At 46.8% G+C, this 23,455-nt stretch overlaps 1 protein-coding gene across 1 annotated transcript; it reads right to left on the reverse strand.

The window, feature by feature from the left end:
* Nucleotides 1-19,089: 19,089 nt before the first annotated feature.
* LOC137341992 (immunoglobulin lambda-1 light chain-like) lies at nt 19,090-23,027 on the reverse strand. Its single transcript, XM_068005563.1, has 3 exons — nt 22,917-23,027; nt 22,436-22,783; nt 19,090-19,479 (listed from the first exon to the last, which is right to left on the reverse strand). Exons 1-3 carry the CDS (start codon nt 23,008-23,010, stop codon nt 19,157-19,159), a joined length of 765 nt encoding a protein of 254 aa, XP_067861664.1. The 5' UTR covers nt 23,011-23,027; the 3' UTR covers nt 19,090-19,156.
* Nucleotides 23,028-23,455: the final 428 nt, after the last annotated feature.

Raw genomic sequence — 23,455 nt, forward strand, 5'->3', positions numbered from 1 at the left:
TTCACACCAGGGGACGGGTATGTCAAAACAGCATCATTTTCAACAGTTTTAATATATAGGATCAAACATGAGTGAATAATTGATTGACTATTCAGCAGACACGCGTTGACATTTCATGCCTCCACAATCATTATTCCAACATGTAGACTATCACACTCAGCGGCGCAATTCATGAGGGCAGCTGAAATAACCGACATTTCCCTAAAAATAATTGATCTATCCGAGTTTGAATCCCGCCCAATTTGAAGGGATCAACGTATGCTCTCTGCTGACCCGAAGCATATGACTTGTACCGTGTTAGGAGTTGTTTGGTGCACTCGTTAGTGAGCTGAATCAACAGCACAAGTAGACCATGACAAGACAAATTATAACGACATTGACAATCTCTCCCAGAGACCCAAAAGACTTTTGGAAATTATAAATGCCACATTAGTGCAGTAGAGATACTGCTATGACGTTGGTTTAGAATACGGGAGGGTAATAATTCCCTTGGTCGTTTTTTTGTAGCAACATTAGGTTGAAAGTTCTGTATGTTTTTATTTTTCAGAGAAATCAGAAATGCATCTCATTTAGAACCTGCTTAGAATTTACTGGAAATTACGGAGCTGATGAAATCTTCACTGATACATTTACAATGTCGCTACAAATAGCTTAATTTATGGTTTGTAAAGCTACGCACAATACACTAACACCTTGCGTGAGAATTGCTCTGGTCGCAAATGTTTGTGTAGAATTATTTACTTTTTCTGGAAACACTGAACAAGGGAAATCTTCACCATTGTATTGAGCATCCCTTACACATAGTGACCAGAGGAAGTCACAACCCATCGTGTCAATAGGGTGCTTGAGCGACACCGAACGTTCACAAGAGCGAAACCTGAAGCCACCAATGCCACACTTCACAGGCCCACGTGAGCTGATTTACGGATACTCCTACGTAATTATGCGGCATGTCCAACACAGACAGGACGAGGCTTATAACTGTTCGGTTGATCTGATTGGTTTAGGGATAATTGTCCAATCTCACTGGCCTTGACGTGCATTCTTCTGTTATAATCTTTTATTTTCCACAGTTTGCTTTTAAAATGTGTAAACGACTGAGGGAATCAATCGACAAAGCAGGCGAATAGACATTTTTACACCGAACATTTTGCAGGTGAAGATGAGGATTGTGCTGCAGTTGAATCCATCTCTACTGACAAACTGGTTAAAGTTTTCTGAATTTGGCACTCATTGTATCTTTAATCTTCTTAAATTAAACATACGTTTATATATCAAGTTCAGTCAGCTTGTATATGTTAACGTTGCGTGGTATCCCGGGAGGGGAGAAGTCACACAGTGATTTTGTATGGCACTGTTGAGAGCCACTTGGAGGGAATTGTGGATTGCCAATGACGACATCCAACAGCGGATCTGCCTTCCTCTAGGAAACTGGGTGTGTTTTTATCTACCCAATATCTAGGAAAATGCAATGTGACCCAGGGATTGACCGAAGCAGCCTTGTACCAGTACTGGCGTGACCTCCTAATCCGTTTGTAGGCCGATGAAAATACATTGATCTGAAATTAGCTCAGGCTGTAAACTAACAGGCAAATTTATTTAACGTTAAACAGATAATTGAACAGTACTCAGCATTGATACATACAGCAGTTTACACATTCCCAGTCCTCCTCCAAGTCTTTTCCAGTGCGGCAGTCTGGATGCTCGCTTTCAACTCCCTATCCGGCTTCTGAGAAAAAGCCAGCCTCATATATATTTAACATCCTTTGAAGCTATACGAAACAAAGAGCATTAAAAACCAAATATCTCTAATTATATTAGACTTACAGCATTCACAGGTTGTCAGTAGGTAGGATGTTTGTCCACACAAATGCTTCTGCCAATATAAGTTTCAAACATTTTTTTCGGCCTGTCTGCCTGTACCTGGCCAATGTGTCAGGCTGACCCAGTTGAACAGAACAAAATGTAAATAGCTTCTGAGTGATACCGTTCGTATCTGGGTCTGTAATATATCACAACAACTTGCATTTATATAGCGCCAATAAAATAGGTAAATATCCCAAGGCACTTCATGGGGGCATGATGGAAAAAATGGACACTGAGCCAAAAAGGATAGATTAAGAAGCTTAGTCAAAGAGGTGAGTCTCAAAGAGGGTCTTGAAAGAGGAGAAAGAGAGGTGGCGAAGCGGAGGGGTTTGTTGAGGAATTCCAGGGAGTGGGAATTCGGAGGCTGAAGGCACAGCCACCAAGGTGGGGTAATGGGAAAGTGGGATGCATCAGAGGCTAGAGTCAGAGGAATAGGGAGCTAGAGGGGATTGTAAGGCTCGAGGAGGTTACAGAATTAGAGAAGGGCGAGGCCGTGGAGGAATTTAAAAACAAGAATTGGAGCAAGAGTTTTATGTGAGCTGAAGTTAATGGAGGGTGGAAGATGGGAGGCCATCCAGGAGAGTGAAGTAATTGAGTCTGGAGGTGACGATGGTATGTTTGAGGGCTTCAGTGGCAGATGAGCGGAGGTAAGGTCAGACACAGCTAACAGTGACCAGGAATTAGGAAATCAATGGATAATTTTACAGAGAAAGATATTTTACTTTTGTCACATCATGCCTCATTATTGAAAGGTCCAATGTATTCCAACCCAGTGCCTTACTTGGAGGTTCCATGCACACTGTGCGTGACAGGCCATCCTGCCTGGCGCCTGCCGATCATCCAACGCATCAGGATTCCATGGGCCACATGACAGCAGACATGCTAATTTTAAGCCGAGCCCGGGACAAGGTGTGGTGTTGAACTATTTTCGGGCCATCTCTAAGCAGACAAGAGCATGTTTCGTAGATAGACTATCTCTTTAAACTTGAACTGTGCCACAGGTTTGAGTTCTTTCTCTGCCGTCCCCCAATCCATTGGGTGTGGTCATTTAGCTGCACCTCCTTCAGTCCCACTTTTTTTTTAATTCGTTCATGGGATGTGGGCGTCGCTGGCGAGGCCGGCATTTATTGCCCATCCCTAATTACACTTGAGCCGCCTTCTTGAACCGTTGCATTCCGTGTGGTGAAGGTTCTCCCACAGTGCTGTTAGGAAGGGAGTTCCAGGATTTCGACCCAGCGAGGATGAAGGAACGGCGATATATTTCCAAGTCGGGATGGTGTGTGACTTGGAGGGGAACGTGCAGGTGGTGTTGTTCCCATGTGCCTGCTGCTCTTGTCCTTCTCGGTGGTAGAGGTCGCGGGTTTGGGAGGTGATGTCTAAGAAGCCTTGGTGCGTTGCTGCAGTGCATCCTGTGGATGGTACACACTGCAGCTATTGTGCGCCGGTGGTGAAGGGAGTGAATGTTTAGGGTGGTGGATGGGGTGCCAATCAAGCGGGCTGCTTTGTCCTGGATGGTGTCGAGCTTCTTGAGTGTTGTTGGAGCTGCACTCATCCAGGCAAGTGGAGAGTATTCCATCACACTCCTGACTTCCCTACTATTACAGACTCGCAGGACAGGCAAATTCCAAATTAATTTGAAGGTCCAACCTGCTGCTGCTCTGCAACTCACCACTGTGCATGAACCTAACACAAGCTTGCAATCAGAAACTCCTCATTCTATCTAAGTCGGTGAAATCGATGACAATGCCCCATACCATCAACAAGTACCATGAGAGTCTTACCGTCAAGTGACGATACAAGCTGTTTTGCGTGATATTTTATGTTGCACTTACAACAACTCAAAATGCTACAGGAATGCAACCCTACCCTTTCACTCTTTAAAATTTGTATTACAGCATATTGAACACAACCATCCCACACAAATTTATGAGGTAGATCAACTGTGCCTTACCTACGAATCTCGCTGATGACATGCATTTTCCCAGTAGTTCAAGTATGCCAGTGCTCCTCCCCCGACCCACCCCCGCCACCTTGAATTAATATGAATCCGCAATGTGTTGTCATCAGCATAGCAATTCGATCACGTCCAAAAATTGCACTGTACGAGCCTGTTCACGAGGGCACAAGTACAATGTTAAATTCGTGCAGGCAGCTCATTACAATGAGTCAGGCAGTGCAGCTAGTGAGTAAGGATATGGTTTAAAACAAGAATAGTCAAACATCCCTTCTCGCATAGCACCAAAACGTTTTGGCAAGAGGGCGAATGTTAAAGGGCGGGCAGAGCTCTGTATCTTTGTAAGAACAAGGGTAGCTTACAGAGCACAATATCAGGGAGGCCATAGAATAGATAGCATTAACGTCAGAAGGTGGTTTACACCAAAACAAGAGATGTGGTTGCTAAGAAACCGACATTAGTGAGGCCGTACAAGGCCAAATATGGGGGCTGTCCTCAAATAAGACATGCCATGCATTCCTCAAAGGAGCAAACAGTTTGTAAACAGAAATGAGGGCAGAGGTCTTCAGTTACATTATGTAAAACAGCTTATCTTCAGTTGCTAATGTGGCATCAGCATGGTGCGATGACTTACGAGTAGGCAATAAGATCAGAGATGCTTACGTGCAGAACAACACTGCCAAATAGTATAAAGATAGGGCATGCTCCCTCCCAAAAGTTATAGCTCTCGCGAGGACAGTCAGAAGTCGTCGACCCCAGGCCGCCACAGACGTCAGATTTGATCAATCTGAGTCCTCGGGCAAACCAGGTTGTATTAATTGTTTGACATTTAATGTAATCTGAAGACAGTTGTACTATAACTATAATACTTTTGTGAATCAATCTATTAAAGCTTGTTGTTTAATAACCACTCAGGCCAGAAACAAGCAGGAGTTATTGTTGAAGGATTAACAACCGTTTTGTTGCCAGACAGTAACGGAAAAATCTGCTAACACAGAGCAATCCTCACTGTCTATTGGCTGCCCGTCTGTTTTAGTGTGCGGAAGAGGTGACGTCTAACGTCTTTGGCGCCACTTTGAGGCAGCCAACACGTCTTAAAGGGGAGGTGCACTCTGGCTGCAATCAGAGCTCAGGGAAACTTCACAATAACGAGAAATGGCTACAACAGGTACAGATACAGCTCCCAGGTTCTCTGGTAGAGCTTTGGAGGGCCTGGTGCAGGTGTCAAATCCTGTATCCTGTGGGGTATGGGGGGATGGGGGCAAGGGAGGGGGAAGGGGAGAGAGAGTCTTTGACGCAATACCTCTTCCGCCGATGGGAAGAGGTTGATGAGGAAACCAATACAAGGATCTTAGCTCCAATGACATGGCTTTATTGCCAGAAAAGGTTCTATAACTTCATTAGAATTATCAATGATCAAAATCTTACCTTTCACCTCAATGATTCTCTCCTCACAGCTGCAGAAAAACCACTCCCAACACTACACTCCCCCGGTTCCTTCAATCCTTTACAATCACTGCATCACATTTCACTCCATCTCCTTCTCTTCTTACTCACACTCTGCACTTCCTAATCTCATCACTATTGCAACCCTCGCTTCCGAAAAGCCCACATATTAGACACAGCATCTGCACTATTCATTCATGAAAGACATATTCTCAAAGCAGCTCACAAAGCTCTCACAAACGCACTTCTTTCTAGTAGGAGAAACTCGTGCCAAACATGAGGCAGAAGGCAACGACCATGGGAGGCCAGGCCCGCCTCTACACCATTTCCCCACTCAAGAAAAATGTGCTGCCCTTCAACTGTTTAAGGTCAATTTAAAAGTTTAAATTTCTAAGTTTCTGTCAGGCTTCAGCAGAGAGCTGCTGTAGCAAGTTAATTGGTTAGCTAGATTCAATTGGTACTTGAAGGTGGGGCAGGCTTGACTCATCTGATTCTCAACTGTAGAAATACAGGGGCCTGTCAGTGCGGACAGCACGGTGTGAGGACAACACAGTGTGCTGAGAGTTCGGTAAGTGTGGGAGTTGAAGGGTTAATCTCTTTAAATCTAGTGCATATTGCTTCAACTGTTTAAGGTCAATTTAAAAGTTTAAATTTCTAAGTTTCTGTCAGGCTTCAGCAGAGAGCTGCTGTAGCAAGTTAATTGGTTAGCTAGATTCAATTGGTACTTGAAGGTGGGGCAGGCTTGACTCATCTGAGTCTCAACTGTAGAAATACAGGGGCCTGTCAGTGCGGACAGCACGGTGTGAGGACAACACAGTGTGCTGAGAGTTCGGTAAGTGTGGGAGTTTGGTGAAGTGGGGGAAGGAGGTGCTGCTTTGCCTTGCTTTTCCTGCAGAGCGGTAGTGGACCTGAGAGTAGAAGACTGAGATTGTGGAATAAAAGCAGCAGCAGACCTGCACCAAGAGACAAATACTGTGCGACATCACAGGGACTTAACTCCTGGACCTCAGATAAATAAGAAGCAAAAAGTAATCCAAGTGGGACGTCACCAAGGAAGAGGTAAGTGATTGGCTGGTGAGTATTTTCCTGCTGAATTTGTCTAAGGTTAGAGTTTGTGGATTCTCTGGTCTCTGTTGTGTAGTGGGGGACTGCTGTTCAGCAAGGGCCCTTGAGTATACCTTTTTAATTGAAGTGAAATTGGTGGGATTCATTTAATTTGAATTAATTAGTTAAAGGGTAAGTCATGTCAGGACAGTCCAGCCCCGTGTTATGCTCTTCCTGCTCTATGTGGGAAATCAGGGACCCTTCCGGTGTCCCTGACGACCATGTGTGCGGGAAATGTATCCAGCTGCAGCTACTGACAAACCGCATTGCGGCACTGGAGCTGCGGATGGATTCATTATGGAGCATTCGCGATGCTGAGAACGTCGTGGATAGCACGTTTAGTGAGATGGTCACACCGCAGGTAAAGGTTGTACAGGCAGGAAGTAATTGGGTGACCACCAGGCAGAGTAAGAAGAGCAGGCAGGCAGTGCAGGGGTCCCCTGTGGCCGTCCCCCTCTTAAACAAATATACCGCTTTGGATATTGTTGAGGGGGATGACTTATCAGGGGAAGGCAGCAGCAGCCAACTTCCTGGCACCAGGGGTAGCTCTTCTGCACAGGCTGGGAGGAAAAAGAGTGGAAGAGCTATAGTGGTAGGGGATTCTATCGTAAGGGGAACAGACAGGCGTTTCTGTGGCCGTAAACGTGACTCCAGGATGGTTTGTTGCCTCCCTGGTGCCAGGGTCATGGATGTCACTGAGCGGCTACAGGGCATTCTCAAGGGGGAGGGTGAGCAGGCAGAGGTCGTGGTCCACATTGGGACCAACGACATAGGTAGGAAGGGAGATGAGGTCCTGCATCAAGAATTTAGGGAGCTAGGTAGCAGATTAAAGAGCAGGACCTCAAAGGTTGTAATCTCTGGATTACTCCCAGTGCCACGGGCTAGTGAGTATAGAAATAGGAGGATAGAACAGATGAATGCGTGGCTAAAGAGTTGGTGCAGGAGGGAGGGTTTCAGTTTCCTGGATCACTGGGCCTGCTTCTGGGGAAGGTGGGACTTGTACAAGTCGGACGGGTTGCACCTGAACCAGAGCGGGACAAATATCCTTGCGGGGAGGTTTGCTAGCACTGTTGGGGGGGTTTAAACTAACTTGGCAGGGGGATGGGATACAGAGTGGAGCTACAATAGGGGGTGATGTGCAGCCAAATATAGAGAAAAAAACAAGTCAGCTTGGAAGACAGGGCAAATATGTAAGGGCAAGGCTGGATGGCATCTATTTTAATGCAAGGAGTCTTGCGAATAAGGTGGATGAACTGAAGGTGTTGATAAACACATGGAAGTATGATATTGTTGCTGTCACAGAGACATGGTTGAGGGAGGGGCAAGACTGGCAGCTCAATATTCCGGGGTACAGAATCTTCAGGCGAGACAGAGGGGGAGGTATAAGAGGAGGGGGGGTCGCAATATTAATTAAAGAATCAATTACTGCCATAAGGAGGGATGATATATTAGCAGGTTCCTCTAATGAGGCCATATGGGTGGAGCTTAAAAACAAAAAGGGGGCAAGCACTTTGATGGGAGTGTACTATAGGCCCCCAAACAGTCAGGGGGAGATCGAGGAACAGATATGTAGGCAAATCTCAGAAAATTGTGCAAATAATAGGGTAATAATAGTGGGGGATTTCAACTTCCCCAATATTAACTGGGATACTCAGAGTGTAAAAGGCTTAGAGGGTACAAAATTCTTAACGTGCATCCAGGAGAGCTTTTTGAGCCAGCATGTAGAAAGTCCTACAAGAGAGGGGGCGGTACTGGACCTAATTCTAGGGAATGTGGCCGGCCAAGTGGAAGAAGTGCTAGTAGGTGAGCACTTTGGTGACAGTGACCATAATTCGGTGAGATTTAAGGTGGTCATGGAAAAGGACAGGGAGGGGCCGGAAATAAAGGTTCTAAATTGGGGGAAGGCCGATTTTAATAGGATAAGGCAGGATCTGGCCAAAATGGACTGGGATCAGCTGCTTGTAGGAAAATCCGCATCGGAGCAATGGGAGTCTTTCAGAAGGGAGATTGAGACCATACAATGGCAACATGTTCCCGTAAAGGTCAAGGGTGGTTCCAAGAACTCCAGGGAACCTTGGATGTCAGGGGATATACGAGAATGGATTAGGAAAAAAAGGAGGGCTTTTGGCAGATACAAAAGGCTAAAGACGGAGGAAGCCCTAGAGGAGTACAAAAAGTGCAGGGGGATACTTAAAAAAGAAATTAGGAGATCAAGGAGGGGCCATGAAATAACACTGGCGAGCAAAATAAAGGAAAATCCTAAGATGTTTTATAAGTATATTAAGGGTAAGAGGATGACTAGGGAAAAAATAGGGCCCATTAGGGACAAAAATGGCAATCTGTGTGTGGAGCCGGCAGATGTAGGAGGGGTTCTAAATGAATTTTTTGCATCTGTTTTCACTATGGAGAAGGACGATGTAGACATAGAAATACGGCAGGGGGACTGTGATATACTCGAACATATTAACATCGAGCGGGAGGAGGTATTGGCGGTTTTAGTAGGCCTAAAAATGGATAAATCCCCAGGCCCGGACGAAATGTATCCCAGGCTACTGTGTGAGGCAAAGGAGGAGATTGCGGGGGCTCTGACACATATATTCAGAACCTCTCTGGCCACAGGGGATGTGCCAGAGGACTGGAGAACCGCTAATGTAATACCATTATTCAAGAAGGGGAGTAGGGAAAAACCGGGGAACTACAGGCCAGTGAGCCTAACATCAGTGGTAGGAAAATTATTGGAAAAAATTCTGAAGGACAAAATTAGTCTCCACTTGGAGAAGCAAGGATTAATCAGGGATAGTCAACATGGCTTTGTCAAGGGAAAATCATGTCTGACTAATTTGATTGAATTTTTTGAGGGGGTGACTAGGCGTGTGGATGAGGGTAACGCAGTGGATGTGGTATACATGGATTTCAGTAAGGCCTTCGATAAAGTCCCCCACAGGAGACTGGTCAAGAAGGTACGAGCCCATGGAATCCAGGGTGCCTTGGCACTTTGGATACAAAACTGGCTTAGTGGCAGAAGGCAGAGGGTGATGGTCGAAGGTTGTTTTTGTGACTGGAAGCCTGTGGCCAGTGGGGTACCACAGGGATCGGTGCTGGGTCCCTTGCTGTTTGTGGTCTACATTAATGACTTGGATATGAATGTAAAAGGTATGATCAGTAAGTTCGCTGATGATACAAAGATTGGTAGGGTGGTAAATAGCGAGGAGGATAGCCTCAGTCTGCAGGACGATATAGATGGGTTGGTCAGATGGGCGGAACAGTGGCAAATGGAATTTAACCCGGAAAAGTGCGAGGTGATGCACTTTGGAGGGACTAACAAGGCAAGGGAATACACAATGAATGGGAGGACCCTAGGCAAGACAGAGGGTCAGAGGGATCTTGGTGTGCAAGTTCACAGATCCCTGAAGGCGGCGGAACAGGTAGATAAGGTGGTAAAGAAGGCATATGGGATACTTGCCTTTATTAGCCGAGGCATAGAATATAAGAGCAAGGAGGTTATGATGGAGCTGTATAAAACACTGGTTAGGCCACAGCTGGAGTACTGTGTGCAGTTCTGGTCGCCACACTACAGGAAGGATGTGATCGCTTTGGAGAGGGTGCAGAGGAGATTCACCAGGATGTTACCAGGGCTGGAGCGCTTCAGCTATGAAGAGAGACTGGGAAGATTGGGTTTGTTTTCCTTGGAGCAGAGGAGGCTGAGGGGGGACATGATTGAGGTGTACAAAATTATGAGGGGCACAGATAGGATGGATACTAAGGAGCTTTTTCCCTTCGTTGAGGGTTCTATAACAAGGGGACATAGATTCAAGGTAAAAGGCGGGAGGTTTAGAGGGGATTTGAGAAAGAACTTTTTCACCCAGAGGGTGGTTGGAGTCTGGAACTCACTGCCTGAAAGGGTTGTGGAGGCAGGAACCCTCACAACATTCAAGAAGCATTTGGATGAGCACTTGAAATGCCATAGCATACAAGGCTACGGACCAAATGCTGGAATATGGGATTAGAGTAGACAGGGCTGATGGCCGGCGCGGACACGATGGGCCGAAGGGCCTCTATCCGTGCTGTATGACTCTATGACTCTATGACTCTAAGGGCAGGGGGAAGTTATGTTCATGGCGAGTGGCAGTGCTGGAGGAGATGTTGTGCAGGATTTCTTCACCCCTTCTCCTCCTATTTCCTTCTCACTTCCAACTTACCCTGCACACATTGCATGGCAAACTGCAATTGCTTTCAGAAGCTTCTCATCTCTCTCTGCTCTCCCTTCACACTAAAAAGTGACCCTTGTCCCTCTCTTTCATTTCAGGTGCTGAAAATATTTTGACCCCAGTGCTACTTTAGGAAGAGCAGGCCAGTGTTCCTGAAGATGCAGTGTTCTCAATCTGACCACAAGCACAGAGACTGGCACTCAACACACTTTAGAGAATCGATTAAAGTAAGAGACTTGAGGTGGTGAATCACCAGACACAAGTGTGCAGAAGCTAGGGCAGGGGGATAGGACGCCACAGGTGCTAGCTCCATCAACATGACAGTGGGGAAAACTATGATGTAGCCTCTGTTGACAGCTCTGACAGCTCTCATAGCTTGGCTCTGGGGGCCGCTGTTGGCAGGGTCTTCTAGATCGTCACTTCACTGCTGCTCTCTGTCACGTACAGGTGTAATGGTGTGCCATGTCAGGAGAGAAAATCTTGGCTGAATAGGAGAAGCACCTAAGGTCCTCTCTCAAGACAACAGCAAGCCTGCGCCCCTGCTACCTACTCTGCCAGTACTCTTGTCAGTGCGACACAGCCAGCTCGGCCAGATTGCCCCGGTCCATGCCGAAATGCTGCAGTCTGTTGCTGAGCCCTCAAGGCCCAGAGCTGCTTGATGGTACCAAACACAGCCATCTGAACTATCTTCAATGGGAGCTCAGTAGCATTCCACTTTGGAAAATGTAACCACTGAGGGCACACGTCGTAGCCACACGAGTAAAGGTGAACATGCACAGAACGCGGACACGAAGGGTGATTCTTAATTTTTCGTGTTAACTATTATACACATATGGAATAGATTTGTTGGAGGAATTTTTTTCTGGATTTGTTGTTGGTGTAATGAAGTGAGGGCAAAACACATCGGGCTTGACTGCAGGAAGGCAACCAGATGGTGGTAGTAAGGACGGTGGTGATAAGGATTGTGCGACTGTCGGTGTATTGGGTATTTGGGGGGTGGGTGGTGGGGGGCTTGTGGCACACTTCTCATAGATCAGCTCTGTCTGTGCAAGGGTTCCCGACAGGAGTTGAGCCATGTCAGGAAGGGATACTCCTTGTCACCCAGAAGCCAACCTGTGACATGACAGCATGGTTGGATTAAAGGCAGCACATAGGACTGCCTCATGATGGATGAATTATGACTGCTGTCTGAAACTGGGCACAGACCTGCATGATGGCCTGTGATCGCAAACAAGTTGGATATGGTACGATTTGCAGTGAAGTGAAAGCTGCTCCACAGCGACCCCAATGGTGAGAGATGGGTATCTCTTTCAAGTGCACTCAAACGGCAGTGATTTTAGTCAAAACTGCTTGCTGTCCACGGGAAACGCAGCTAAACGAATAAAAATCCAATCTAATACAGAAATTATCGGCGTATGTTGAGTTGGGAGGGACTAACTCTTTACAACTTGGAATTGTCCTTGAAAATGCATTGTTACCTCTAGACTTGACTATTGCATTGCTCCCCTGGCTGGTCACCCATCTTCCACCCTCCATAAACTTGAGCTTATCCAAAACTCCGCTGCCTGTATCCTAACTCACACCAAGTCCCGTTCACCCATAATTCCACTGCTCGCTTACCTATATTGACTACTGTTCCTGGAACGCCTTGATTTTAAAATTCTCATCCTTGTTTTCAAATCCTTCCATGGCCTCGCCCCTCCCTAACTCTGTAACCTCTTCCATGTCTACAATCCAACGAGATCTCTGCGCTCCTCCAATACATGCCTCTTGCGCATCCAGATTTTAATCGCTCCACCGGGAGTGCCTTCAGCTGCCTAGGCCCCAAGCTCTGGAATTCCCTCCTTAAACTTCTCAGCCTCTCTAACTCTCTCTCCTCCTTTAAGACGTTCCTTGAAACCTAACTCTTTGACCAAACTTTTGTTCACCTGTCCTACTATCTCCTTGTGCTTGATTTTCAGGTGAAGGAGCAGGTGCGTTGGGGCGGGGAGGGGAACTCCGAAAATCGCTGAAATCCCGAGCGGATTCAGAGCCCTCAACCCGCCGACTTCTGGGTTCCCCAGTGACGCGTCCGGGTGCATGCACACCTCCCGAGTGCGGAAGTCCCAGCGGGATGACACTTTGCATAGTTTGTCAGCTAGTTGAAGCACTTGAAATACTTAATTGCCTCAACATTTTGGCAGAGCTGCGATTTTGAATGATCCTCAGCGTGTTTCCTGTGCTGTGGGAAACATTCCCTGTTGCAACAGACATGTTTCAGTCAGCACCCAGTGGGAGATGCAAATGCTTATTTGACAGTTGGGGAGAAAACGTCATTTATTGCAGCAGGGCACCCTGTCACTTCAGACAATGTTTTAGCTGCAAGACCTTTGTGTTTTCACTCAAAATTCTTACTTTCCACCCAAAACTGTTCAAATATATTTAACTACTTTGCCGACTCCCACAAACTCACACCGTCAGGATCGGGGGTGCCATGGCTGCATTCACTATGACATCCGAGGACGAGCAACATTACCAGCCTCGCCAGGCACGACGTCCATCTCCACCAAATGGAGCTCCACAACACAGTGCTGCACCACAGGCACCTGTACAAGAGCAGAGAGGGCAACAACAAAGAGACCAACGTCGTCAGAGGCACTACCCTCGCCACAGGGTCTACAGACTGAGGGTCAGCTTCCTGGACCTCTCTGAGGTGCGGTGCATACGGAGGTTCAGAGTTAGTCACCAGGTAGTCGCAGACATGTGCAACCTCCTTCATGTCACGCTGCTCCCGGCTGTGCCGAGCACCATCGCCTTACCTGTCGCTGTCAAAGTCACCACTGCTCTCAACTTCTTCACCTCCGGATCATTCCAGAGTGCCACAGCGGACATCACCGGGGTCTCTCAGTTTTGTGCACACAAGTGCATAAGGCAGGTCACCAAAGGCTTGTTACGACCTCAGCCAGATGGAGAGGGCAGTGGGATACCACGCTGTGGCTGGCTTCCCACGGGTGCAGGGTGCAATCGATTGCACCCATATAGCAATACGAGCACCTCCACACGAGCCAGGACTGTTCATCAACAGGAAGGGCTATCACTCCATCAACACTCAACTGATTTATGGCCACCACAAAAGATTCCTTCACATGTGCGCCAGATTCCCTGGCAGCTGCCACGATTCCTTCATCCTCGCATTATAGTCATGTTTTGTGCCCTGCACAACATGGCACATCAGAGAGTGGTGCCGCTTGAGGAGGCCCCATCCACTTCTGCCACCCACATTGAGGAGGAGGAGGAGTAGGAGGAGGAGCAGGAGCAACCCATGGGCAGAGCAGTGGCTCACCTGGCTGCGTGAGAGGCCAGGGAGTCACTGATATGTGAACAGTTCTCCAAACATCAGACAGTGTGAAGAGTCCAGTCGTCACACCATCTGGATAGAGCAGCGCCCACACCAGTCCTCCCCCACCCCTCCACCCCTCCCTGCACAAAACATTCCTGCAACTACACATACACCCACTGTAAAGTGACCCAATGGGTGGCATCAAGTGTCGGCGTTAATGGTGAACCTCATGAAAGGGCCTTATTACGCAAGCCAGTCAAGAATGGCCAAGACGTGGCAGTAGTGGTAACAATAAGAATAATTAATGTGAGTTTAACAAAAAGCAAATAAAAATAAAAAACATGATCAACCATTAAACGCCCTTGTGCCCTTACAAAACACCCTTACAAAACCTTTGCCTTTCACTTTCAACTATTTCTAAGTTGGAGCAGAGGTAGTGGCAGGGTGTTCTTGTTCATGCCATGACTGATTAGATGCTTTGGGGCTATGCCCTCTGGCTTTTGGTGCCCGTGAGAGCCCCTTCAAGGAATGCTCCACCTGCACCTGTGCAGGGGCAGACTCGGCCACGTGGAGAGCAGGCAGCATTGCGGGTACTGTTTGAGTGGGGGGAACGGGTGATATGTGGGAGTGGTTTGAGTGGCGTCCCCAGTTCCATGTCCCCTTTCGCCATCATCCCTCCGCTGGGCCAGGCCCACGCCATTCCTAACACTTTGCTGGACAACAGTTTGGAGGACATGTGTGAAGCCTTGTAAGGCCAATGCTCGTATATCTGCCTGTCTGTTTAAAGCGGCAGAATGTTGTTCACTGTGAATCAGAATGGCCGTTATCAGGGCCTGAATGGACTCATTTGTGAGCTATGCTTGAAGCTCAATAGAGGCTAGCCTTCCCTCCATCGCAGACATTTCCGCAATTACCCATGACAGTATCTCAGAGATGCTCTCACGTTCCTGTGACACTATCTCAGAGATGCCCTCACGTCTCTGTCAGTATCTCAGAGATTCCCTCCCATACCTGTGCCACTATTCCACTCATGCAGGAGTTGGACTCCTCCATCCTCTGTGCTATTGTGGAGAGTGTGCATGGCACCTGTTCCAGCACCTCACAAATGTACTGCTGCCCCTCGATTATTCTCCTTTTAATGGATGGCCCCCAGGATTCAGCATCTGTGTCCAGCTGAGCAGAGCCTGGAGAGGAGTGCTCCCACCGATGCGGACTCTCCACAAATGCCGCTGCCACCAGTCTCTGCTTGTGCTCACATGTGTGTGGTAACTCACCATGTGTGACCCCAGCTGACAGCAGACCAGGATCCACCAAGGTGTGAGTATCTGCGCTGGTGGATGGCTTCCTCAGATGTGACGGTGCACCCTCAGAGGCCGGCAGGTCCTCTGATGAATTGCCCTCTGCCATCACAGCGGTCACTGAAGGCGCTGTAAAAGTAGAGAAGGCAATATTAAGTATCATCACAGATGTGTCATGTTGCGATGAGTATAATGCAGTGCTGAAGATGGCAAGGCATGTTAACATCAATTCATATTGTGTGTGCTGAATGTTAAAGTTCTGTCACCAGTTGTTTGTCCAGCACCTCCTGCTCGGCATCTGTGAGGATGACAATTTGATGCATCCCCCCTCCGGTCCTTGCCCTCTCCCATCCATTCTGAGCTCTCTTTTCCTATAAGGGAAGAAAGTACAGATGCATGAGTGAGTGACGGTGAAGTGGCCAGCCGATGAATACATTGGCTTGGGTGCAGCTGACCGTGAAAGGGTTGCATCAGAGGGTGAGTATGAGATAGAGCCATGACATTGTATGACAATCGGGCTGTGTGGTAGTGGTGGGTTGAGTAATGGGGAGGTGAGGAAGTGCTGAGAAAGTGCAGGTAAGTTGAGGATGAGCCTTAAGTGGGTGTGGGGAGTGATGTGATGGAGTAGTGTTGGCAGTGCAGAATGAGTTGGGGGTGAGGGCGGTGATGTGGAAGAGAAAATGTGGGAGAATGAGTAAGTGTACTAACCTTGGCTGACCTCGTTAGGTCATTGAAGCGCTTCCTGCACTGGATCCAGGTGCGGTAGCTGCTGCTGCTGGTGACCTCCTCTGCAACCTCGAGCCAGGCCTTCTCGGTGGCAGAGGCAGGCCACTTCTTCCAGTCGGCCAGGAAGAGGTTCTCTGACCTCCTCCTCCCTGTCCTCCTCCTCCCCCTCCTCCTCGTTCCTCGTCCATCCTCATCCCTCCTTTTCGTTACTCGTCCCTCCTCGTCCCTCCTCCACGTTCCTCGTCTCTCCTTGTCCCTCCTTCTCATCCCTCCTCGTCCCTCGTCCCTCCTCGTCCCTCGTCCCGCCTCATCCCTCATCCCTCGTCCCTCGTCCTCGTTCCTCGTCCTTGTTCCTCGTCACTCCGAGTCCCTCCTCCTCGTTCCTCGTCCCTCCTCCTCGTTCCTCGTCCCTTCTCGTCCCTCCTCCTCGTTCCTCGTCCCTCCTCGTCCCTTCTCCTCGTTCCTCGTCCATCCTCGTCCCTCCTCATCCATCCTCGTCCCTCCTCGTCCATCCTCCTCGTTCCTCGTCCCTCCTCGTCCCTCCTTCTCGTTCCTCGTCCCTCCTCCTCCCTCCTCCTCGTTCCTCGTCCCTCCTCCTCCCTCCTCGTCCCTCCTTCTCATCCCTCCTCCTCGTCCCTCCTCCCTCCTCCTCCCTCCTCCTCGTTCCTCGTCCCTCCTCCTCCCTCCTCCTCGTTCCTTGTCCCTCCTCCTCGTCCCTCCTCGTTCCTCGTCCCTCCTCCTCCCTCTTGCTCCCTTCTCGTCCCTCCTCCTCGTTCCTCGTCCCTCGTCCAGGTTTGTCGTCCCTCCTTGTCCCTCCTCCTCGTTCCTCGTCCCTCCTCATCCCTCCTCCTCGTTCCTCGTCCCTCCTCCTCGTTCCTCGGCCCCGTTCCTCGTCCCTCCTCCTCGTCCCTCCTCTTCGTTCCTCCTCCTCGTCCCTCCTCCTCATTCCTCGTCCCGCCTCCTCGTCCCTCCTCCTCCCTCCTCCTCGTTCCTCGTCCCTCCTCGTCCCTCCTCCTCGTTCCTCGTCCCTCCTCCTCGTTCCTCGTTCCTCGTTCTTCCTCTTCCTCGTTCCTCCTCCTCCTCCTCCTCCCCCTACTCCTCCCCCTACTCCTCCCTCCTCCCTCCTTGGAGCAGTCTTTCCCCTGTGCTGCTCCATTGTGGTTTGTGTGTGTTTGCTCCAGGAGCAGCCATTCGAGGACCACCCCTTTAAATAGAGCTCTCCAGCTGAGAGCCTGTGATGGGGGTGCGCAGACCGCCCGCTGTGCAACTTTTGGACGGCAAACCGGGAAGTCACGTTAAGTGGCACCAATTGACCTGCGATCACGTGGGAAACGGACATATTTTATTGGGCTCAATCACCGCCCAATCACCACCCCCCCTCCCCTGCTGCCTTCCCGCCTCCACTCTTATATCGGGGTGTAGCTTGGTGACAAATTTTGTTTGCTAATGCTCCTGTGAAGCGAATTAAGGCGTTTTACTACGTTAAAGGTTCTATATAAATTCAAGTTGTTGTTGAAATTACTTCCGGTCTGAGTTGCTGCCCGCAGCACCTGCTTCAGTGTGAAGGATCGCTGAACAACGATAAAAGGAATCGAACCGGATTGAAAAATAAAATCTTGCAAAGTCAGAAATTGCAGCGCGAAAGGACCTGGACACTCAAAGCGGAGGCCGTCACATTTTGGTCCTGATTTTTTGTCAACAGATGATTTCGTAAAACTTGCACAATGTTCTTTCAATTATTGTCAGAAACACACGGACACACAGTTCAGCCGGTTCCCCACACCGATAGAATTTTAAGAAATCTGGTCCAAAAAAATATACTGTACGATTTATTTCACGAAATTCCCAACTAACAGATATCCATCGTGTCTGTAATCTCACTGATCAGACTGATTTCACTGACTTTACATAAAATGTGCAGAACGTCACAAAGAAGACCTCAATCATCAGTTGCTGGAGATTGGAAGAGTCATTTTATTGACGGTAAGGATTGATGAGGGTAGTGTGGTTGATGTGTTTTTGGGCTTTAAAAAGGCCTTTGATACATTGCCACATAATAGACTTATCAGCAAAATTAAAGCTCATGGGATTAAAGGGACAGAGGCAGCGTGGATACAACATTGATTAAGGGACAGAAGTAGTGATGAACGGTTGCTTTGCAGATTGGAGGGAAATATACAGTGGTGTTCCCCAGTGGTCCGTATTCGAACCACTGCTGTTTTTGACATGTATTAATGCCTGGACTTGAGTATAGAGGGTATCATTTCAAAGTTTGCAGATTACACGTAACTTGGAAATGTAATAAACAATTAGGCGGATAGCAACAGACTTCAGGAAGACATGGACAGATTGGTGAAATAGGCAGGCACATGGCAGATGAAAAAGTAGTGTGATGTGATATATTTTGGTCGGAAGAATGGGGAGAGGTAATATAAAGTAAATGGTACAATTTTAAAGGGGTTGGAAGAACAGAGAGACTTGGGGTGTGTGTACACAAACCTTTGAAGGTGGCGGAACAAGTTGAGAAGAGAAGTTGAGAAAAACAAGAAAGTTCTGCTAAATCTTTATAAAACATTGGTTAGGCTTCAGCTGGAGTACTGTGTTCAGTTCTGGGCACCACACTTTAGGAAGGACGTCAAGGTCCTTGGGCGGGTTCAGAAGAGATTTACTTGAATGGTACAAGGAATGAGGGACTTCAGTTTTGTGGAGAGACTGGAGACGCTGGGTTTGTTCTCCTTAGAGCAGTGAAGAATAAGAGAAGATTTACTAGAGGTGAACAGTGCTGTTACAGTAAATGAGGAGAAACTGTTTCCAGTGGCAGGAGCGTCGGTAACCGGATTTAAGGTGATTAGCAAATGAACCAGAGGCGATATGATGATGCACTGCCTGAAAGGATATGGGAAGCTGATTCAATAGTAACTTTCAAAAGGAAATTGGAAAAATACATGAAGGGAAAACAGGGCTACGGGGAAAGAGCAGGCGAGTGGGGCTAAAAGGATAGCTCGAACCAAGAGCAGGCACTGGCATGATGGGCCGAGTGGCTTTCTTCTGTGCTAATGTTATGATTCTATGATGAAACTGCGGCATTTGTAACCGCCAGCGGGTTAACGCGGGCAAACTGCACATCTGTTGTTGTAATTTGAAATGTTCCACTTGAAATCAAACAGGTAATATCTGAATCCTGAATTTATTTTTAAACAGAATGTATAACAGATCAATACATAAGATTCTTGAATCAGATACAGCTGGATCTCGCGATACTTGTTTGAAGCGGGTTTGTCTGAGTTTCATGTTTAACCAGGCAGGAGTAAAGCTCGTGTGAGTTCCAGTCTGAGGCTGCCAGAGTCAGATAACTGCTCACACTGAACGTGTTGTCCGTCTCCTGCTGGACCCGACTGGTCTCAACATCATTCCCTCTGACACTGCCATCGACAGTCCACTCAATCTCCACAGCGCCCGGGTTAAAACCGCTCACCAAACACACCAGGGTCGCCTTGTTCTTTTCCGTTATTTGATCCAATGAAGGCGGAAGGACGGATACGGAGGGGGCCCGCGGATCTGAAAAATAAAGACAAATGAAAGAAGATCCAATCTTAATTGACATAAAAAGCCGTAATCAATGTTTTCATTTCTTCAAATCGTTTAAAATTCGGATATACTCTACAACGGTATGAGGAATGTAACACAACGGAACCTCATTAGCATCAATTGTACAATGACAGGAGCCCGCAGTTATAGAAAATATAGAACCTGAGAATGTTTTCCTATTTTTCGTAAATGGAAAGGAAAAATAAAATTATTTAAATGAAATACAATCTAATCTCATTGAATACACTATAATATGAATTTAATGGCACCCTTCAAAGACATATTCCTTTCAATTTTTGTGCCATTTCCTTTTCCCATTAAAGTTTAACACGTCACTAAGAATATTTCCACATTTCATAGAATCTTACAGCACAGAAGGAGGCCACTAGGCCCATTGTGCCTGTGACGCTTCTTTTAAAGATCCATCCAATTAATCCCACTCCCTTGCTCTGTTCCCAAAGCACTGCAATTGTTTCCTTTTCAAGTATATATCCAATTCCCTTTTGAACGATGCTGTTGAATCTGCTTCCACCACCCTTTCAGGTAGTTCATTTCAGACCATACCAGCTGGCGGTGTAAAAAAATCCTCCTCACCTTCCTTGGTTCTTTTGTCAATTATCTTCAATCTGTGTCCTTTGGTTATCGACCTGCTTGCCAGTGAAATCGTTTTCTCCCTATCTACTCTATCAAAACCCTTCAAATTTTGAACACCTCTGTTATATCCCCCCTTAACATTCTCTGCTCTAAGGAAAACAATCCCAGTTTCTCGACATAACTGAAATCCCTCATCCCTTGTACCATTCCAGTAAATCTCTGCGCCCTCTCCAAGGACTTGAAATCACATTTGTGAAAGAAAGGGGTTAGAAAGTAATAAAAACATAAAAATAACACTGGGACACATTATTGCATTCAAATGTCGGATGCAATCTGTCACAGACATTGCTGATGATTTAAATGAAACGTAAAAAGCAATAAATCAGAAATTGGGGAAAATATTGGAACCAATGTTGACTAGGAAGATACTGTAATAATCAGCTGAAAACGCTCGATTCTAATCGATTGAATGTTAATCTCGATTGTTTGCTTCTGTCTCCAGTTTGCACTACTTTTGACGGAAGTGGTACATTTTCGACTAATATTTGGATTTCTGTACAATCACTGCCACGGCCGCTCTGCTCGGCTCATCGTTTCCACGAGGTTTCTCTCCCCTGTCCGACGGTGACTATCTTGTGTAAAACTTTAAAAGACTGTCGGGATAAATAGACCACAATCTAAATACGCAGTTTGGAGACATCTCTGGGGTCAGAGTGTCACAAGAGATACTTTTTCACTGAAGAGAAACAGTTTCCAACAAGTAAGGTATGTTACTGGTAAAAATTATATCTATATTATATAATAATATCCCAACAATAACCTCAACGTGAAAGTAATAATGCCCAAAATGTCCCTGCCAGTAGTTATCCCTCAACCAACACCACTAAAGCAGATGATCTGGTCATTATCCGACTGCTGCATGTGGGATCTTGCTGTGCTCAAATTGGCTGCCGCCAATTGCTAACATTACAAGAGTGACTATACTTCAAAAGTACTTCCTTGGCTGTGAAGCGCTTTGAGACGTCCTGAGGCCGTGGTAGGCGCTATTTCAATGCATGTTTGTTCTTTCTTTTCTTTTTCATTATTAAATAGAAATATCCCAATGATAGTAACAATGAAATATAACCCAGTGTAAGAATGTTGAAGACGGAATGTCACAATCTCCTCTCTCTTTAAATGACAGTTCGCACCGACTACGAGTTACAAGCTCCAGCTGCCAATGACAAACCTCGGTAAAATGGTTTATGTAATGAAAGGCACGGAAGAAAAGGTTGAAACAATATTATTTTTTCAATCAGAGAATTAGAGGCTGGGCCGCTACAAATGGTTTTGGTATTGGGGTGTCGTGTCAGCTATAGCGGCGCGTCTAGCCTGTCCCAGGTTCGCCTGGGTCGGTTTAACAATCTCTTGCTATTCTGAATCTTTCGCCTTGGAACCGACAACTTCGCCCTCCTTTCTTTGGAGACTGAAATTGTGAGTAGTCCAAACAAGAGCCACCAACCCCCATTATTACAGTAAAATCTCCCTGCAGCACTCTGAGTTTGGCTGAAGTTTCTGATACTGAAATGTCTGGAGTCCCGTAGGATTATTGAGCAGGTTTTCCTGTCACTTTAAATTATTGTTTAAACGCCTAGAGTCTGACAGTGAACTCCCTTTACACTGGTTTGGACTGGGATTTGCAGCAGAGATAAATTCTTAATCGTACAGCTGATAATATAATCGAAGATTTTTGCTCTGTTATATCTTATGTTAGCCAATTTCATCATGATGCAGACGAATAACCAAGTTAAAATAGCAATAGAGTATCCGCATTTTCTGTAATATTACGCCTCTCACTTCCGCAAATCACAGAACCCGCAGCAAAGCGCAACGGAGTGAGTACAAAAGTAGGTACAAAAATCTGAAAACCTATTCCGAGACTTCATTCGCACAAAATTGATCTGATAGGAAGATAATGAGCCCGTGACTTGTTAAAAATTAGACATCCGGCTAATCATTGATGATTATTACTGTGTGCAGAAAACCGATCAGTGTTAATGATTATTACTCGCAGACTCTGCGCAACTTGATTTAAACGACCTCAATCTACCAAACAAATTATTTTAATATATGATTTTTGGTATTTCTTCCGTAATGTTGCCAATGTTAGGGGACAGTTTGGTGAGCGCTTTGGATACGGAATAGAGAAATAGTGATTGTCGCTGTAATCACCACGAGAGAGTCGGACACTGATATGTTTTGAACCAAGAATTTCGACTAAAAAAATTAAACCAAAAATCGAAAACTGGTAGCTGACAAATCCCAACTTGCACATTACGAATAATTTACTTACTGCCCAGATTCAGCTTGGTTCCTCTCCCAAAAATGAATCTATCGATACTGCTGCTCCCCACACCACAGTAATAATCTGCGGCGTCCTCGGATTGTACGTTGGTGATGGTTAAATGCATCTTGTTGGTCGACGAGTCCACAGATCCGGTGAAACGATCTGGAATCCCTGAAGCTGTACCGGAGCTCTCATACCAAACAAACACAGGGGCACTGCCGGGTTTTTGCCAGTACCAGCTCGCGAATAAGCTGCCGATATTGCCTCCGGACAGGGTACAGGTGATCTTGACGGTTTTGCCCGGGGTGGTTGAGATGGACGTTTCCTGATTCAGGACTGGATCTGCGTTTGTACCTGGTGAAATAACAAGTTATTGATCAGTCACACTGGGAAATTCTGAATATTCTGATCTGTTCAACACAAAAAATAACAAAAAATCAGGGCAATGTAAAAAACACCAATATTGAAGGTTAAGCCGTGTACTTACTGTGGAGACAGAGCATCAATGCGGCGAGAACTCGAACCCATTCAGTCATGGTGAAGGTTTCGGTGACGGTCAGAAGCAAAATGTTTCCTGACATGAACGTGGTTCTGGGCTCTTTCTGAACATCCTTAAGAAGTTTCAAACATTAGAACGTCACTGCGTATTAATTATTCATGCAAATCTCCCTCCACGTAACACGGCGCTGTTGGATCCCAGGTACTCGGCTGACTACTATTTGCATAATGCTCATAGAATACAACACGGGGATGTTTGAATACAGCAAAAGAAAAGCTGCGGTGAAATCGGGGGGAGCGATTAGGTGACTCCAGGCTTGGGTTTCGGAAGCCTGAAGTTTGCAATAGAGAGGAAAGGCTGTGGGCGGAATGATGTTGAATAGCTTAGGGGTCCTCAGAAAGATTGAATTAGAGGAGAGCGTGAGAAGAGTTTGGATTTGAACACAATGAAGAGTTAAGGAGGTGGAACAGCGCGCAGGGGGGTGTATTTGGGATTTAGGGGAACAATTTCGGAAAGTTCGCACTTGC

This window comes from Heptranchias perlo, chromosome 25, assembly GCF_035084215.1.
Source record: "Heptranchias perlo isolate sHepPer1 chromosome 25, sHepPer1.hap1, whole genome shotgun sequence".
NCBI lineage: Eukaryota > Metazoa > Chordata > Chondrichthyes > Hexanchiformes > Hexanchidae > Heptranchias > Heptranchias perlo.

Excerpts from the sequence above, each read along its gene's own strand:
- LOC137341992 (XM_068005563.1), bottom strand. The coding sequence starts at position 23,010 with ATGTCAGGAAACATTTTGCTTCTGACCGTCACCGAAACCTTCACCATG. Across the intron at positions 22,784-22,916 it reads ATTGATGCTCTGTCTCCACA|GTACAAACGCAGATCCAGTC; the intron begins GTAAGTACACGG and ends TTATTTCACCAG. Across the intron at positions 19,480-22,435 it reads AACCAAGCTGAATCTGGGCA|ATCCGCGGGCCCCCTCCGTA; the intron begins GTAAGTAAATTA and ends TTTATTTTTCAG.